Raw genomic sequence first — 18,629 nt, forward strand, 5'->3', positions numbered from 1 at the left:
GTTTGGGAGGCTGAGGCAGGCAGATTGCTTGAGCCCAGGAGTTCAAGACCAGCCTGGGAAACATACTGAAACCCCGTCTCTACAAAAGTACAAAATTTGCCGGGTGTGGTCGTGCAGCGTCTGTAATCCCGGCTACTCAGGAGGCCAAGGTGGGAAAATCACTTGAGCCTGGGGGCTCGAGGCTATGGTGAGCTGAGATCGCGCCACTGCATTCCAGCCTGGGCGACAGAGCAAGACCCTGTCTCAAAACAAAAAAAAAAAAAAAAAAAAAAAGGAAATACCCAGGATTGCTACAAAGAAAGTAAGTTGAGATTTCCTCTGTAGATCATTTTCTTAATAATTGTTTCATTAGATTTCTAAACTTGATCTTAGAATCTGTGTGTGTATCTGTGTTATCGGGAAAAAGCCTGGAGAAAAAAAATTAGGAAAAACAAAATAAGGGTAGACAACATGCTGGGGACTTAATTCGTCAATTTTCCTTTGTTGTTCCTGTAAAATATTTAGTCTCTGTCCCTCTTATTACACCTTCAATTTTACTAGTTTGACATAAAATATCTTTTAAAATATTTATTGTGCATGGAGTATGTCAGATGTAGACACAGGACATCTAAAGGACTTAGTTTCTTATGGATGGAGAGTGACCCACAAGTGAATGTGTTCCTAGAAAGAAAATCACTTAGCTACAAAGAAAATAAAATAAGGAGATGAGTAGTAGGAAGGTATTTCAAATTGAATAGTGATGGAAAGGTCTCTCTTGGGAAGACATTTGAGCCGAGAACTGAAGAGAAGTAAGAAGAGGCAGCCAGAATTGCGAAAATACCAAAGAAGAGCTTTGTTGGTCATGGAAGTGGGAAGGGCTGTGATGAATCTGAGGCAACTGGAATTGACAGTGATGGGGAAAGCTATAGTGAAATCAGCTGAAGGCAGGAGGCCAGATTTTATAGGACTGGGATAGCCACTTGGATCTTACTCTAAATGCCACAGAAAGTGACCAGAAACCTGCTCCCTTGGTTTTGGTTTTAAAACAGTATTCTGGTGGTTGAGCAGAGAGGAGTTGGAGATGGGCGAGGAGGGCAGGACAGAATATAAATTTGGAAAACAATAGTTGAGTTGGTGAAAGGAAGGCTTAACCTGTGGCTCTAAAGGAATGGGTTTGGGGGAAGAGAGCCATTGGGTTGAGATCCAGAGCGGCTTTAGATATGTTAATTTTGGGTGCTCCTTATACATTCTATTGCAAATATGTTGAGAATTGGGCAGGAGATTGAAATCGGAGAGTGGAACTTAAATCTTCAAAAACGAGTGAGATTACCTAGGGAGAGACCAGGACTGGGAGACCAGAACTCAACCTTGAAGCACCCCAAGATTGACAGGTTCAGAGGATGTGGGACCAGAAAAGGCCACAGAGAACAAGAGCAGTCAAATTAGAGGAATGTCAGCTGCAGACTGATGAGAGAACATTCTAGGAAGAAGGGCGTGGTCAGCTACGTTAACTGCTGCTGGGAGCTCAAGGAAAAATTTGAATTGGTGAATTTCTTTGTTTGGTGACTCAGTGTGGTCATCTGGGACAAGTTCAGGGACCTAAGATGCGGGAAACCAGCAGGGATTTCAAAGACCTAAGCGGAACAAAGGATGAAAGCATATTCAAAGACAAGTAAGGAGAAAGTATTTGCAACTCATATAATATACAGGAACTTGAATCTATAACTATCTCTTAAAATTGATCCCTCCCCCCAAAAAGGCCAAACCTGATGGAATGAACTGAGAAATAGGCTTGAACGTAAGAGTTGGCAGCAAAAGAAATGAAAATGATTTCTTAGCAAATGAAAATAAAAGGCTTAGACATATTAATAATAGAACAGATGGGGCCGGGTGCGGTGGCTCAAGCCTGTAATCCCAGCACTTTGGGAGGCCGAGACGGGCGGATCACGAGGTCAGGAGATCGAGACCATCCTGGCTAACACGGTGAAACCCCGTCTCTACTGAAAATACAAGAAACTAGCCGGGCGAGGTGGCGGGCGCCTGTATTCCCAGCTACTCAGGAGGCTGAGGCAGGAGAATGGCGTAAACCCGGGAGGCAGAGCTTGCAGTGAGCTGAGATCTGGCCACGGCACCCCAGCCCGGGCGAGAGCGAGACTCCGTCTCAAAAAAAAAAAAAAAGAACAGATGGAAGTTGAAAATATATGAATATACTATTTCTCACCCAGCCAGTGGGCAGTGATCCAAAAGTTTAACATCTTTTTAATTTGTTGCTTGGAGTGCAAAATTGTACAACTTTTGTGCTTGGGAAACAGACAAAACATGTCAAAATTATGGATGCATTCATTCACAGTCCCATTTGTGGGGAATATGCCTTTTCAGGCCAAGATTCTCAACTTTTTGGAATCACTACTCCTTTGCACTCATTATTGACGAAAGTCCTAATAAGCTTTTGTTTATGATCGTTAGTGTCTATGTTTACTGTATTAGAAATTTAAAACTGCATTTTATAATTATTCATTTAAAGTAATACAAAACAAGCCAAGCACGGTGGCTCACCTGTAATCCCAGCATTTTGGGAGGCGTAGGCGGGCGGATCACCTGAGGTTGGGAGTTCGAGACCAGTGTGGCCAACACAGTGATACCCCGTCTCTTACTAAAAATACAAAAAATCAGCCGGGCGTGGTGGCGGGCGCCTGTAGTCCCAGCTACTCGGGAGGCTGAGGCAGGAGAATCGCTTGAACCCGGGAGGTGGAGGTTGCAGTGAGCCGAGATCACACCACTGCACTCCAGCCTGGGCGAGAGTGAGATTCTGTCTCATAAATAAATAATAAAACAAAACCTTTTCTGAAAAAAAAAAATTTCGAGCTAAGTGGCTTTTTTATTAGAAAAAGTCAGAATTACAGAGGACTTAGGAAGAAGGGCATTGGGGGCCTTCTTCTTGCCAAAGACGGGCACACCGTTGACAAACGCCGGTTGTAGGGCATCCGCGGCTCAGCCCGGCCTGTCTTCTTCCCGTGCGGCCACCTTGGTAAGAGTCTGACCTGTCGCTTTCCCAGCGCGGGCCCGGGGACCACGGACTTGGCCTCCTCGAATGCGGCCTGTGGCTTCCCGGGTGGGCAGTCGGGGCCTCCACCCGGCCCTGGTCCAGGGGCGCGCCCGCCGGGGGCACGATTGATCTTCCGGGGCCAGGCCCTCCAGTGGCGCAGCCGCCGCCACCCGGGAGACCCTCTCCTGGCCGGTCACCTGCAGGGCAGGAAGCTCCGGGGCGCGAACCGACAACTGCGGGTTGGCGACTGAACCGCGGTTCCGGCTGCCGCCACCGCCAAGATGGAGTCGAAGAGGAAGGCGCCAGGGCGCTCACGTCCGGACCGCGGGCTGCGCGTCACGTCACTCCTCAAGGTTTATTTCGGAAACAAAATTATGGAGAAGAGTGGCCTGGTGTCACTGTTTTGCAAATCTGTTTAATGGATGGCTTCTTAGAAGAGCCGTTTTCGGGCTGGCGCGGCGGCTCACGCCTGTAATCCCAGCACTTTGGGAGGCGGAGGCGGGCGGATCACGAGGTCAGGAGATCGAGACCATCCTGGCTAACACGGTGAAACCCCGTCTCTACTAAAAATACAAAAAAATTAGCTGGGCGTGGCGGCGGCGCCTGTGGTCCCAGCTCCTCCACGCGGGAGGCTGAGGCAGGAGAATGGCGGGAACCCGGGAGGCGGAGCTTGCAGTGAGCCGAGATCGCGCCACCGCACTGCAGCCTGGGGGACGGAGCGAGACTCCGTCTCCGAAAAATAGAGGAGCTGTTTTCACTTTGCTTCCCCGTTCCTTCCGTTGCAGTGTGTTTTGAGCCGCCTTGTAGTCCCAGCTACTCCAGAAGCTGAGGTGGGAGAACCGCGGGAGCCCGGGCGTTCACCAGAGGCTGCAGTGAGCTGTGGTCACCCCACTGTACTGTAGACTGGGCGACAGAGCAAGACCCTGCCTCTCAAAGGGAAAGTATTTTAATAACTTTTTCAACTAGTTGTGGGTTTTTTCTGTAATTCTATCAATGAACTTCTTTCGTACTTTGCCTTTTGAGCACTGTTTTCCCCCAAATGACTCATAGGTGCGTGCTGTTCCTTGTACTTAATTTTCAGCCTATTGCTCAAGATTGTCAGAAGACCTGAGAGGGAGCCCCGCTGATCTTAGAACACTGGCCTAACTCTATCTTTTCCCCAAGCAGGCAGCCGCCAGAAGTTTGTTGGATTTGAGGAGTCCAGAGCGCCGACCCGCTCTGTCTGCGTGGACTCTTTCCTTGGATCTTTGTGGACCCTGAAGTTGCCAAGTGTGTGTGCCTGCTCCAGAAAACAAAGGAAGCCACCATTGTTTCTCATTCAGAGTGCAGGGAAATATCTCAGCAGAAGCAAACAGTCCAGTCTTCAACACCTACCAGGATGTCCAAAAGGCTCAGCCCTCAGTTACAGCACATCACGGAAGATGCCTGTTGTGAAACACACCTGGAACCGATACAGCTGTTCTGTGATGTTGACCAAATCACCCTCTGCAGCAAATGCTTCCAGTCCCAGGAGCACAAACATCACATGGTGTGTGGGATACAAGAGGCTGCTGAGAATTACAGGGTAAGAGTCAGGCAAATCCCAAAACACTCTGGCCCACTCCTATACGGATGAAATGGGCAGATATTCCTCCAAAACCATTATCTTAGTTGATGTTTATTAAAGAATATTAGATAAGTTCATTGAACCTTCAACCTAAAGGCTAAGAAAATATACACTCAGAGTTGTTGGCTGTTGAACTCTAAGGTTAGGAATCCAGCTGTTGTAAATCAATGATCTCACCTGGAATTCTGTGCTTTCTCTCTAGAAGTTATTCCAGGAAATACTGAACACATCGAGGGAGAAACTTGAAGCAGCTAAAAGCATATTGACTGATGAGCAAGAAAGAATGGGGATGATTCAGGTCAGTGCTTATCGTGATTCTTGGGGGAAAATTACCAGTAATGTTGTTAGAAAATAGTGTATCATAAAGTCAAAAGACAAATCACAAAGCAGGAAAAACATGTAAAATCTATAGGAAGGAAAAGTGCTAATATCTTAATGTATAAAAAGCTCTTTAAAGTCAGTAAGAGGCTGGGCACGGTGGCTCATGCCTGTAATCCCAGCACTTTGGGAGGCTGAGGTGGGTGAATCACTTGAGGTCAGGAGATGGGGCCAGCCTGGCCAACATGGTGAAACTCCGTCTCTACTAAAAATACAAAAAGTAGCTGGGCGTGGTTGCACGAACCTGTAACCCCAGCTACTCAGGAGGCTGAGGCAGGAGAATTGCTTGAACCAGGAGGGGAGGCAGAGACTGCAGCGAGCTGAGATCACACTACTGGACTCCAGCCTGGGCCCCAGAGCAAGAATCCATCTCAAAATAAAATAAAATAAAAAATCAGTAAGAAAAGACTAGAAACTTAGTTTTGAATAATGATGAAATAAGAGTTTGCAGAAAAGAAAGTGTAAATATATTTAAATATATTGAAAGAATCTGAACTTTTGTTCACGGTAAGAGAAATACAAATTATATTGTGAGTAAAATGGCATTTGCAATGCTATTTGCAATGATCAAAAAGATGAGTGACACCATTCGTAACAATGACATAGGAGAATGAGCATCTCTTGTTCTTCTGGTTGCCACATAAATTCTGAAACCCTTTAAAGAGTGATTTGAGAATCACTCTCCAGATTCGAGGGTTCACCACCTGTTAGGCACATTCCACTTCTAATTTCAGACTGTATCTTCATACTTAATCCTGTTCTGTGCAAGGTATCTCCGATTCTGGGTCTTTTCTCTCCCTCAGTTTTTAAAGGAAGTAAATGCCTACTTGGGGAAGATAGTGGAGGAGAATTGCCTGGCTAAGTAAGAATTTTCAGCTGATCCCCTTTTTTTCTAAGTTTCAAGCACCACATGTTCAGCAAATACTGAGAATCTCACTGTTTGCCAGGGACTGTGCAAGCTGCTGGGGCCGCATCAATGGAAACACCAAAAAAAAAAAAAACCAGTTTCTGCTTTTGTGGAACGCGTAAATTCTTAGTGGAAAGTAAATAAAATAAGTTTTAATGTATGTTTTTTTTTTTTTTTTTTTGGAGGGACGGAGTCTCGGCTCCTGTCGCCAGGGCTGGAGTGCAGTAGCTGGATCTCCAGTCACTGCAAGCTCCACCTCCCGGGTTTACGCCATTCTTCTGCCTCAGCCTCGCCGAGTAGGCTGGGCTACAGCACGCACCACCATAGACGCCCCAGGCTAGTTTTTGTATTTTTTTTAGTAGAGATGGGGTTTCACCTTTTGTGTTTAGCGGCAGGATGGTCTTAATCTCCTGACCTCGTGATCCGTCCTGGTGGCCTCCCAAAGTGCTGGGATTACAGGCTTGAGCCACTGTGCCCAGCCTAATGTATAATATGTTACATGGGAAATGTTTTAAAAAAATTTTTTAAGTGAGAAAGAAAGCAGTGTAGTTAGCTTTCAAATAAAGTGATCAGAACCTTGTTATTCAGAAGGTGGCACTGAAGGAGGTGAGGGATTGAGCCATGCAGTTGTCTTGGGGAGGAATATTCTACGCAGAGGGAAGGCCTGGAGGCTGCCATGTCCTGGCTGGAGCTGTGTAAGGACATGGGAGCTGTAGGTGATGAGATCAGAAGCAGATGGTCAGTCATTCAGGGTGGCTAGCCTTCAATGAAATACAAGGTTCAAAACCCCTGGAAGGTTTCGCCCAGAAGACTGACACGGTTTAACTTCCGTTTTCATAGAAACATGCTAGCTGCCAAATGAAAATAGACATTGAGATAGTAAAAGCAGAGGTGGAGAGACGTGTAAAGGGACTTGCAATAATTAGGGAGAGATGATGGTGAGCTGGGGGACAGGTAAAGAGGTGATGAGAAGTGGTCAGGTTCTTGATAAATCTTGATTTCATTGAATCTTTTTTTTTTTTTGAGACGGAGTTTTGCTCTTGTTGCCCAGGCTAAAGATCAGTGGCTCGATCTCACTGCAACCTCCGCCTCCCGGGTTCAAGCGATTCTCCTGCCTTAGTCTCCCAAGTAGCTGACATTATAGGTGCCCATCATCATGCCCGGCTAATTTTTGTATTTTTAGTAGACACGGGGTTTCACCATATTGGTCAGGCTGGTCTCGAGCTGCTGACCTCATGATCCACCTGCCCCAGCCTCCCAAAAGTGCTGGGATTACAGACGTGAGCGCCTGGACGATTTCACTGAATCTTAAATAGCTTAATAGAGATGCTATTTAAGCATCTCTAAGATGACTACTCCCAAATATATATCCCTAGCCCAGACTTCCAAAAGGTAATAGACTTCATGTCCAATTTCCTACTTACTATCTTTACTTGGATGTCTAATTGACTAAGCAAATTCATCACATCCCTAACTAATGCAGACTCCTCACTTCTGGAATCCAGCCCTTCCATAGATTCTCTCTATATATTTTGATAATTCCATTCTTCCAGTTGCTTAGCCTAAAATTTTTGGTGTCCATGACTTCTTTTTTTCCCACACCTCTTACCCAAGCATCAGCAAATCCCATTGGCCCTTTTCCAGCGTCCCGGTCTCCTCCTCTGTGTTGACAGAGGCTGTAGCTTCCTTCGTTTTTCCTTATTGATGAACATTTCTCCGTCTGCATTTTATGTTGTAAAATTGTGTTGATGTCTTGGCTGATGTTGACTCAAATTCCATGTGTCCTTTGGGTTTATTCCTTCTGTACTTTATATTTCCTTGTCTTTTTTTTTTTTTTTTTTTTTTTTTTTTTTGAGACAGAGTCTAGCTCTGTTGCCAGGCTGGAGTGCAGTGGTGCAATCTCGGCTTACTACAACCTCCGCCTCCCGGGTTCAACCGATTCTCCTGCCTCAGCCTCCCAAGTAGCTGGGATTACAGGCATGTGCCACCACGCCCAGCTAATTTTTGTATTTTTAGTAGAGACGGGGTTTCACCACATTGGCCAGGATGGTCTCGATCTCCTGACCTTGTGATCTGCCCACCTTGGCCTCCCAAAGTGTTGGAATGACAGGCGTGAGCCACTGCGCTCAGCCTTCCTTGTCTTTATATTGGGGTTAGAGATGGAAAGAACATATTGTGGTCAACGTAAGATACATATATATAACTATTATAATGTGTGTGTGTGGTGTTAATCATGTTTAACCTGAAGCCTATCATGTCTATATGAGGAAGGAAGAGGAACAAAATTTTAGAAGGATGATTGAGTCTGAATATAGTATGAGACTCCGGTTGCTGAATGAAGAGTGCGAGCTGAATCTCCAGAGAGAGCGAGAATGTGTGTCTGATTTGAACTTGAGAGAAGGCCTTCTGAATCAAGTGATCAAGCTTGCCACAGAGCTAGAGGAGATGTTCCAGGAAATGCTGCAGGTGAGATGTTGAAAACAACATCCTCTTAATATTTGAGAAATGAGCAAAAGAAGAGCTGAGCATTATGTCAGTTCCAGAGTAACATATCCAGTGACAACCACACATGTATTAAATGAATTACATACCTACCTGGCAACTCTATTTCTGTGAATTTATCTTCACATGCATATAAAAAGACATAAATACAGCACAATATACCTATAAATATATTTGTACACACATTACTGTATTACACTTCAAATATGCTGACACACATAGAAAAAGATACCTGGATGAGGCAACACTGACACTGAGTTTCAGTTCCGAGCCGTGGTTTAGAATTCTCCTTCGAAGCCAGATGAATGGAGTTCCTATCTGAGTCAGCTGTTTCCTGGCTCCTGGGTGGCCTACGACGTGCTGCTTAACTTTTGACTTGGTTCCTTTAGCTGTAAACTGCACATAACAATGGCCCCTCATTTATAAAATTATTGTGAGATTTGAGTGAGGTAATCTGCTAAGCTTGTTAAACAGTGTCTTGCTTCATGTTAAGCAGTTGATGAGTAGGAGATATTACAATTATAACATTTATTCATAGCAAGAGGTTAGAAACACCCTGTATTTATCAATAGAAGACTCACAAAATGTGCTCCGTACATACACGGAAGAATGCTCTTCAGCCTGTTAAGATGGTGTCACAGCTCTGTGTGTATGAATAAGGAATGTTCTCCAAGGAAAAAGTAAGTTGTCAGATTAGTAATCAAATATAATAAACTATCACTTATGTTTATGTTCGTTCCCCCTAAATAACATACTTACGTTGCTTATGTGACTACCTATGTGAAGTATACTTGGAAGGATAAAAAGAAAACCGATATCAGTACATAATTGTGTATTTCTTATTAATCTATATAACTTAATTTTAATTGATTTCAAGTTAATGAAAAAATAGGGAACCTTCTGAACAGCCACAGAAAAAACATGAAATGTTTTAGGTACATGTTAATTTGAGTAAGGGCTGCATGTACCCACATCTGTGTCAGCTTAAACATACATAATGGGGTCAAAGAATCAGCTGTCTCTTGAGAGGACTCCTGCTTCAACAATATCATGGTCTTGCCTAATTATGTCTATTCCTGGGGTAGCAGGCAGAAAAGCAGGTTTGGTTTGTTTTGTTTTGTTTTGTTTTCTTTCTTTGAGACAGAGTCTTGCTCTGTTGCTCAGGCTGGAGTGCAGTGGCACCATCTTGGCTCCCTGCAACCTCTGCCTCCCGGGTTCAAGCAATTCTCCTGCCTCAGCCTCTTGAGTAGCTGGGACTACAGGCGCCGCCACCACCCCTGGCTGAGTTTTGTACTTTTAGTGGAGACCAAGTTTCACCATGTTGGCCAGGCTGGTCTCGAACACCTGACCTCATGATCTGCCAGCCTTGGCCACCTAAAGTGCTGGGATTACAGGCGTGAGCCACCACGCCCAGCCAAAAAGCAGGTTTTTAAAGACATGGTTGAATTAATCAATAGGAGAAGTTACTGAACTCTTGTTCCTGAACTTGAGGTTGTTAAATAGTAACAAAGAAAAAAAAAATAGTAACAAAGAGATGCTTCTGCAGAGACTGAGCCATGTGGGGAGAGAGAACATGAAGAAACTGAAAGAGAATGAAGCCAGGGTTTCTGAACAGATCTGCAGCCTCCAAAAGCTCACCACGGAGCTTGAGAAGAAGTGTGGGGAAGGCGCCTTAGCATTGCTCAAGGTAAGATGCTGGGGAAAAGAAAATAAAATTCATTCCAGTATTTGAGAAATGAGGAGTGGACAGTACTCATTAGGGGTTGCCGCCAGAACACAATATCCAATGATCTTCAACTACAAAAGAAGACTGCACGACTATGCTTCAGCTGCCAAAAGCATCAGGAACGGTCATAGCTTTGTGGGACAGTGGAGCTGTATCATGAGATTAATTCTCACCTTAAAGCAGTAAGTTTGGATTGAAACGTGGCACAGTGTGGTTAATAACTGATTCGTCAAATTATGATACATCCATACAATGAAATATTCTGTAATCATAAAGAATAAAACAGCTCTATAGGCACTAAAAGAGTATCTTCAAGCACTCGAGTGAAAAAGAAAGATGCAGACCGCTTTTTGTTTGATCTTTCGATAATAAGTATATACACACACATATACATGTGTGCTTGCTAACATCCACAGACTTTCTGGCAAAAAAATATAAATATATAGTCATCGGCGATAATCTTGAAACAAGGGTGAGATTATCTGCTATGGTCTGAATGTTTGTGTCCCTCCAAAATATTTATGTTGACATCCTTTTCCCCAAGGTGATGGTACTGGGAGGTGGGGCCTTTGGGTAGTGAGTGGGGCTTGGGGGCAGAGCCGCTGTGAAAAGGATTAGGGCCCTTATAAAAGAGGCGGAGGAAGACCTTGCCCCTTCAGCTTATGAGGCTGGAGATGGAGGCTACCTAGGAGGGCTGGAGCCCTCACCAGACACTGAATCTGCCGGTGCCTTGATCTGGAAATTCCCAGCCTCCAGAACTGCAAGAAATGAATTTCTGTTGTGAAGAAGCTACTCAGTCTGTGGTAAGTATTTGCATATTTTGAATTTTGTACAGTAACATACATTTCCTTTTCAGAAAGTGGGTTATCTTTTTTTTTTTTAGATGGAGTCTCGCTCTATTGCCCAGGCTGGAGTGCAGTGGAGTGATCTTGGCTCACTGCAATCTCTGCCTCCCGGGTTCTAGCGGTTCTCCTGCCTCAGCCTCCTGAGTGGTTGGGATTACAGGCGCCCACCACCACACCCAGCTGATTTTTGTATTTTTAGTAGAGATGGAGTTTCACCATTCTGGTCAGGCTGGTCTCAAACTCCTGACCTCAGGTGATCCACCTGCCTGGGCCTCCCAAAGTGCTGGGATCACAGGCGTGAGCCACTGCGCCCGGCCTTACTGTCTTTTTAAGACTGTACATATCCCTCTGCTAGGCTTATAATTGCAAGTGAATGCGCTCATCTGGAAAGCGTCTGCAGGTCAATCCTTAGGAATCAGTTCAGTCCTTGAGCATGCAGGCAGGTGTGGCTCTGCCTGCCTCCCACTGCCCTCCCAGCCAGCAGCCCCTTGACCTGCTCAACTCTGGCCACCCCCTGCATGGAAAGCAGATAGATGCTCGTGTTCTGAAGACTGAGAAATGATGGCTCTGAATAAGATGACTGGGGTGAAAGATAGAAAACATTTCCCTTGGGGATGCAACAACATGATTTCATGCATTTTTCTGACTTTTTCTGTTTCCATGTTAGAATTTGTTCATCTGATAACTAGCATTATGAGGCTGAAGACATGACATGGAAATTGAGGTTATTGTAGGGGATATTTTCCTGGGCACAGATTGCAAAAGACGGCTCAAAAACCCAGTAGTAACCTGGTCTCTTTTCTTTCCCTTAGAATGCAAAGTACTCTTTAGAAAGGTGAGTTTTCATTTTGGATACAATTGGGTCAGAACCAGAGTCCAATAAGATGTTGATTGGGATAAGGAGAGTGCATTTGCTGGTAGGATGTAATGGGATCCATCTACTAGACCAAGGGGTCTGTGGTCTGTGCAGATGACTGAGGCTGTCCTTTCCCTTCAGGAGCAGGTCACTGCTGCTTGAGCGTCTAGAGCCCGCTCATATCACAGACTTGAGTTTATGCCACATAAGAGGATTCAGCAGCATGTTCAGAGTACTCCAGAGTAAGTTGACACATGTGAACGCTCACATGGCTCTGTTCTGTATTTGAGAATCGGGTGACCTTCCTGCCATAAATGGAAACAAATTCCAGTAATTTAAAAATTTTAGGCCAGCATAGTGGGTCACTCCTGTAATCCCAGTACTTTGGGAAGCCAAGGCGGGCAGTTTGCTTGAGGCCAGGAGTTTGAGACCAGCCTAACTAACATGGTGAAGTCCCATCTCTACAAAAAACACAAAAATTAGCCAGTTGTGGTGGTGCACGCCTGCAGTTCCAGCTCCTCGAGTGGCTGAGGCAGGAGAATTGCCTGAACCCGGGAGGCGGAGGTCGCAGTGAGCTGAGATCACACCACTGTACTCCAGCCTGGGCAACAGAACGAGACTCTATCTTAAATAAATAAAAATTTTAGGAGACTGGAGAGCTTAATATGTTGTACATATTAGATATCGATCAAGAAAATAACTGTATGATCTTATATGAAAGCTTTTCCCATGCAAATTCTTTTTTATTTATTTATTTTTTTGGAGACGGAGTTTCACTTTGCCCAGGCTAGAGTGCAGTGGTACGATCTTGGCTCACTGCAACCTCCCCTTCCTGGGTTCAAGCGATTCTCCTGCCTTGGACTCCTGAGTAGCTGGAATTACAGGCATGCACCACCACACCCGACTAGTTTTTTGTATTTATAGTAGAGACGAGATTTTACCATGCTGGTCAGGCTGGTCTCGAACTCCTGATCTCAGGTGATCTTCATGCCTTGGGCTCCCAAAGTGCTGGGATTACAGGCATGAGCCACTATGCCTGGCTGCAGATTCTTTACCAGTTTCCCAGCCATGAAACATGATTGCAGGCAGATTCCACTGCCGAAAAATGTAAACTTCTAGGGGGAGAAATTCAGCACGTATAACAAAGGGTTTGTATCTCCTTTCCTTATCGCTTTGCCTTTTCCAGAACGTCCTATTGATGGAATCCTCCAGTGGGTGGCCTTCCGAGGCTGACAGCAGACTGCAGTTGAGATACAGAATGTCCAGATTGCTTCATGTATCAGTAGTTTGCTTATTTTCATTGTTAAGATCCCATTGTAGAAATATACTATAATTTATTTATCCTTTTGCAATTCTATGGACATGGGTTGTTTCCAGCTCTGTGCTATAAATATTAGCATGCAGGTTTTTCTGTGGGCATAGCTTCACAGTTCTTGATTGACTATCTAAGGGTGAGATTGTCAAACTTGTTTTCCAAACTACCTGTGCCATTTTGCCTTCCCACCAATAATGTGCAAGATTCAGTTACTCTATATTCTCATCAGCATTTGGTATTGTCAGTTTGTTTTACTACATCCAACCCAATAGATGTGTAGTGGTATCTCATTTTAATTTGCATTTCCAGAATGACTAATGATGTTGAGCATATTTTCATGTGTTTATTTTCCCTCTCTCTCTACTTTGGTGAAATACATGTACAAACCCCTTTTTAAAATTGGGTTGTATGTTTCTTGAGTTTTATAATTTCTTTATATATTCTGTTTAGCAGTCATTTGTCAGATATGTTTTGCAAATATTTCCTACCAGTTTGGTTTATATTCTCATTTTCCTAATACTGTCTTTTGAAGTGTAGAGGTTTTGCATTTTGATGAAGTTCAATTTATCAATTTTTTTCTTTTATGATTTGTGCTTTTTGTGTCTTATTTGAGAAATTTTGCCAAAGCCAACAAAGATTTCCTTCTAAAAGTTTTATGGCTTTAGGTTTTACAGTTTTAGGTTTTACATTGTGGCCTATGAACCATCGAGAGTTAATATCTGTATACAGTTCACAGAATGGTGCAAACCCTCTCCTCCCCCCACCTTTTATTTTTATTTTTTGTCACATGTGTATCCATTTGTTCCAGTTTCATTTGTTAAAAACACTACCCTTGTCCATTCAATTTACTTGGCCCCTTTGTTGAAAATCAACTGGTATATGTGACCAGATGTATTTGTGACTCTAAGAGGTCTATTGATGGTTGACTTTATCCATGTGATCAGGTCTATTTGTGACTCTAAGAGGTCTATTGGTGGTTGACTATCCATGTGACCAGGTCTATTTGTGACTCTTAAGAGGTCTATTGATGGTTGACTGTATCCATGTGACCCAGGTCTATTTGTGACTCTAAGAGATCTATTGATGGTTGACTATCCCTTTGCCAATAGCACATTGGCTTGAATGATAACTCTGTAGGAAGTCTTGGAAGCAGGTACTGTGCATTCTCCAAATGTATTCTTTTTCGGAATAGTTTTGGCTACTGTAGGTTGTTTGCTTTTCCACATAAATTTTGAAATCAGCTTGTTGGCTTCTTCAGAATGGACCGCTGGGATTTTTATTGATATTACATTGAATCCGTAGACCAATTCGGGAAGAATTGACATCTTGACAATATTTAGTGCTTACAGTCCAGGAATACAAAATATCTCCATTTATTTAGGTCTTAGATTTCTCACATTAGTGTTTTGTCACTTTCAGCATACAAATGTTATATGTATTTGGAGATGTATCCCTAAGTATTTTATGTTTTTTAGTGCCACTGTAAACGGTATTTTAAAATATCAATTTCTAATGGACATTTCATTCATTTCTAGTTCATTACAAGTATATAGAAATGGAATTGTTTTATATATATTGACATTTGTACCCTATTACTATGCAAAACTCACTCATTAGACAGTGGATTTCTGTAAATAGATCCTTCGGGATTTTCTACAGTATGTGAGTATGGATGGTTTATTTCTGCCTTTCCAGTCTGCAAGCCTTTTCTGTATTTTCCTTGCCGTATTCTACTGGCTCAGACCTGCAGTGTGTTGAATAGAAGTGGTGAGAGCGGACACTTGCTTATTCTTGATCTTAGGAAGAAAGAAGACATTAAGTCTTTACTGTAAATTCTGATACAGCTATAGGGCTTTTTGTTGTTTTGTATTTTGTTTTGTTTTTTTTTTTTTGAGATGGTGTCTGGCTCTGTCACCCAGGTTGGAGTGCAATGGTGAAGTCTCGGCTCACTGCAACCTCCTCCCAGATTCAAACGATTCTCCTGCCTCGGCCTCCCGAGTAGCTGGGACTATAGGCGCGTGCCACGACACTCAGCTAATTTTTGTATTTTTAGTAGAGACGGGGTTTCACTCCATTGGTCAGGCTGGTCTCAAACTCCCAACCTCGTGATCTGCCTGCCTCGGGCTCCCAAAGTACTGGGAATACAGGCGTGAGCCACCGCGCCTGGCTATAGGTTTTATGACTGCCTTTCATCAAATTGAGGATGCCCCCCTTTATTTCTGGTTTACTAAGAATTTTTATCATGAATCAATGTTGAATTTATCAAGTTCTTTTCTCTTGAGATGTTCCTGGTTTTTCTTCTTCAACCTTTTCTTGTTGTTGTTGTTTTTGAGATGAGTCTCGCTCTGTTGCCCAGGCTGGAGTGCAGTGGCACGATCTCGGCTCACTGCAACTTCTGCCTCCCAGATTCAAACGATGCTCCTGCCTCACCCTCCTGAGTAGCTGGAATTACAGGCTGCCACCAGGTCCGGCTAATTTTTGTAATTTAATAGAGATGGGGTTTCACCAGACTAGTCTCGAAGTCCTGGCCTCAAGTGATCCGTCCGCCTCAGCCTCCTGAAGTGCTGGGATTACAAGCGTGAGCCACTGTGCCCGGCCACAGCTGTGCATTTTTCCAAAGATAATTTGCATTTGTTTCTGCCAGTCTCCTGGAAATACTGAGAGTCTCAGACAATTTATTTAAAATTCAAGACATGTAGCTTTTGAGACCACCCTAATAATGTGAATTGGCCTTCAAATTCAGAGATTTAAGTTAATTAAATTTACTGCAATCAAATAATAGAAATTAAGTTGGATTCCTCGTTACAGAAAGTAGGAAATAAAGGCTTTCCAGGTTTATGGCTTGGACAGCTGAAGCAGTAAGGGAGCTGTGAACTCCCTTAGTGGAGACTGCAGAGGGCTGGCCTTGCAGTTCCATTTTGGGTATATTATGTCTGAAATTCCTGTGTTTTTTCCAACTGGTATTTTGCTGTTTATAGAGTGAGTCATAAACACAGGGAAGGTCTTTGAAACTGAAGCACAGTTACCTGGAGGTGGCGAAGGAGAATCTACTACTTGAAAGGAGTCCCAGGAGCAAGCCCTGTGAAAGGTCCCAATAGTTAGAGGTTGGGCAGAAAGAGGAACAGAGACAGGAAGAAGGTGTATTTGTGCAGGTATGAGGAATTCATTCAGCCTGCCTGTTCTCAGCGTGAGTTTCTGGAGGGTCCTCACAGGTGTTCTGTCCTCCACTGATGAATTCTCTGATGTACTGCCTGATGTCCAGGGCCTGTTGTCAGCAATTTCCAGGCCTCTATGTTACCCTGTGGAGATATTTAAGATGTGTAGAGTACGTCATCGGGAGGGCCATGAATGAGTTGCTGCTAGCTTACTCCTCTGTCCGCTCCAGGCTTGGAGATCTGTAGAAGACCAGGGTTGGGTCCCAAGTGATAGCTGGGTAGAACTTGGCACCAGGACAGTTTGACAGCCTCTGCGGTGAAGGTGTTTTTTTGTTGTTTGTTTTGACATGGAGTCTTGCTCTCTCGCCCAGGCTGGACTGCAGTGGTGCGATCTCAGCTCACTGCAACCTCCGCTTCCCGGGTTCAAGCAATTTTCTACCTCAGCCTCCCGAGTAGCTGGGATTATAGGCGTCCGCCACCACACCTGGCTAATTTTTGTATTTTTTAAATAGAGACGGGGTTTTACCTCTTGGCCAGGCTGGTCTTGAACCCCTGACCTTGTAAGCCACCGCGCCTGGCCGGGTGACGGTGTTACTAAACCTTCCTTAGCCCATTCACCTTTGTTTTATTCTTCCTGCTCAGGCAGACTGTGTCCCTTTCCTTATCTTATGGACTTTTTCCTCCACGAGGTCCAGATTGAAGTAAAGTTTAGAGGTTCCTTTTTCTGGACCCTCCCAAATTGCCTCTCCCGTGTCTGGGCCTGGGGCTTGTGCCCACTTAGTGGGAAGCCCAGGCATGTTAGAAATCACGTCTCTGGCATTGGCGTTGGTGAACTCCTGCATTAACGAGGGTTTTCTCTCCTGGCAGGACATTTAACGTTGGATCCTGAAACAGCTCATCCCTGCCTGGCCTTATCTGAGGACCTGAGAACTGTGAAATTGAGGCATGGGCAGCAGGATGGGGCTGGCAACCCAGGAAGATTGGACTTCAGTGCCACGGTGCTGGCTGTGGAGAGCTTCACCTCAGGGAGGCACTACTGGGAGGTGGACGTGGAAAAGGCAACCAGGTGGCAAGTGGGCATATACCACAGCTCTGCAGACACGAAGGGCAGCACGGCCAGAGCTTCCGGAGAGAAAGTCTTGCTCACAGGGTCGGTGATGGAGACAGAGTGGACCCTCTGGGTCTTCCCCCCTCTGAAAAGGCTCTTCCTGAAAAAGAAGTTGGACACAGTTGGGGTTTTCCTTGACTACGAACACGGGCAGATATCATTCTACAATGTGACCGAGACGTCCCTCATTTACAGTTTCTCCCATTGCGCCTTCCAGGGAGCTCTCAGGCCTGTGTTTTCCCTCTGTATCCCAAACGGAGACACAAGTCCAGACTCCCTCACCATCTCCCCACAATACGGTCCTTGTGATGCTGCTGTTAGCCCTTAATCTACTGTTAGCCCTTAATCTACTGTTAGCCCTTAATCTACTGTTAGCCCTTCATCTTCTGTGTGCAAAATCCAAGACCACAAGAGATCAGAAAGTTGGAGAACAAGACATTGAAATAATTTTTGTAAACTAACCCAATAAAAAGCGTTCCAGGAGTTGGAGCCTGATTTAATATGCGGAGCCTTTGCATTTGTGTAACTGTCAACGCAAGTGTGTGTAGTGGAAGAGGTTGCACTTAGCTTGAATCAGAATGATAATAACAGGGAAATCCTACACTAATGAGAAAAATGCATATGCATCGTCGGGTTGGGGAATTAGAGAAGAAATATAGTCTGGGGTCCTTAGAACTAGGTTAGGAACTCGATATATTTCAGAAAACATTTGCAGAATCAGGTATGATCAGGAATGAAAGCAGGACTTTAGATGTAAGCCACCATGAGGACCAGAGACATCCCATTACTGACAGTGAGTATCAGGACTTTCGAAATTTTTTTATTCCAAATAGAGAATAATAACTTAATTTATACAGATATTTTATGTGGATAAGAAGGAGAAGTTGTGGAAAATGTGAGTATTTTAAAATTTTATTTTTCTTTTTATTTTGAGACGGAATTGCGCTCTTGTCGCCCAGGCTGGAGTGCAGTGGCTTGATCTCGGCTCACCACAACCTCCCGGGTTCAAGCAGTTCTCCTGCCTTAGCCTCCCAAGTAGCTGGGGTTACAGGTGCCCACCACCACGCCTGGCTAATTTTTGTATTTTTAGTAGAAGCGGGGTTTCAACGTGTTGGCCAAGATGGTCTTGAACTCCTGACCTCAAGTGATCCCACCTGCCTTGGCCTCCCAAAGTGCTTGAATTACAGGTGTGAGCTACCGCGCCTG

The 18,629-nt window shown here is 44.4% G+C and overlaps 1 protein-coding gene across 1 annotated transcript; it reads left to right on the plus strand.

Moving 5' to 3' along the window:
- The first annotated feature begins 269 nt into the window (after positions 1-269).
- TRIML2 (tripartite motif family like 2) lies at positions 270-17,891 on the plus strand. The gene is made up of 8 exons (XM_017862533.1): positions 270-301; positions 4,190-4,589; positions 4,834-4,929; positions 8,188-8,382; positions 9,965-10,105; positions 11,802-11,824; positions 11,987-12,087; positions 17,183-17,891. The coding sequence occupies exons 2-8, from the start codon at positions 4,404-4,406 to the stop codon at positions 17,749-17,751; spliced, it is 1,311 nt and encodes a 436-aa protein (XP_017718022.1). The 5' UTR covers positions 270-301; positions 4,190-4,403; the 3' UTR covers positions 17,752-17,891.
- The last annotated feature ends 738 nt before the right edge of the window (positions 17,892-18,629 follow it).

Source organism: Rhinopithecus bieti, unplaced genomic scaffold (assembly GCF_001698545.2).
Source record: "Rhinopithecus bieti isolate Rb0 unplaced genomic scaffold, ASM169854v2 scaffold_56174, whole genome shotgun sequence".
In the NCBI taxonomy this organism is placed as follows: Eukaryota; Metazoa; Chordata; class Mammalia; order Primates; family Cercopithecidae; genus Rhinopithecus; species Rhinopithecus bieti.

Excerpts from the sequence above, each read along its gene's own strand:
- TRIML2 (XM_017862533.1), top strand. The coding sequence starts at position 4,404 with ATGTCCAAAAGGCTCAGCCCTCAGTTACAGCACATCACGGAAGATGCC. Across the intron at positions 4,930-8,187 it reads AAAGAATGGGGATGATTCAG|GAAGAGGAACAAAATTTTAG; the intron begins GTCAGTGCTTAT and ends TATATGAGGAAG. Across the intron at positions 11,825-11,986 it reads GCAAAGTACTCTTTAGAAAG|GAGCAGGTCACTGCTGCTTG; the intron begins GTGAGTTTTCAT and ends CTTTCCCTTCAG.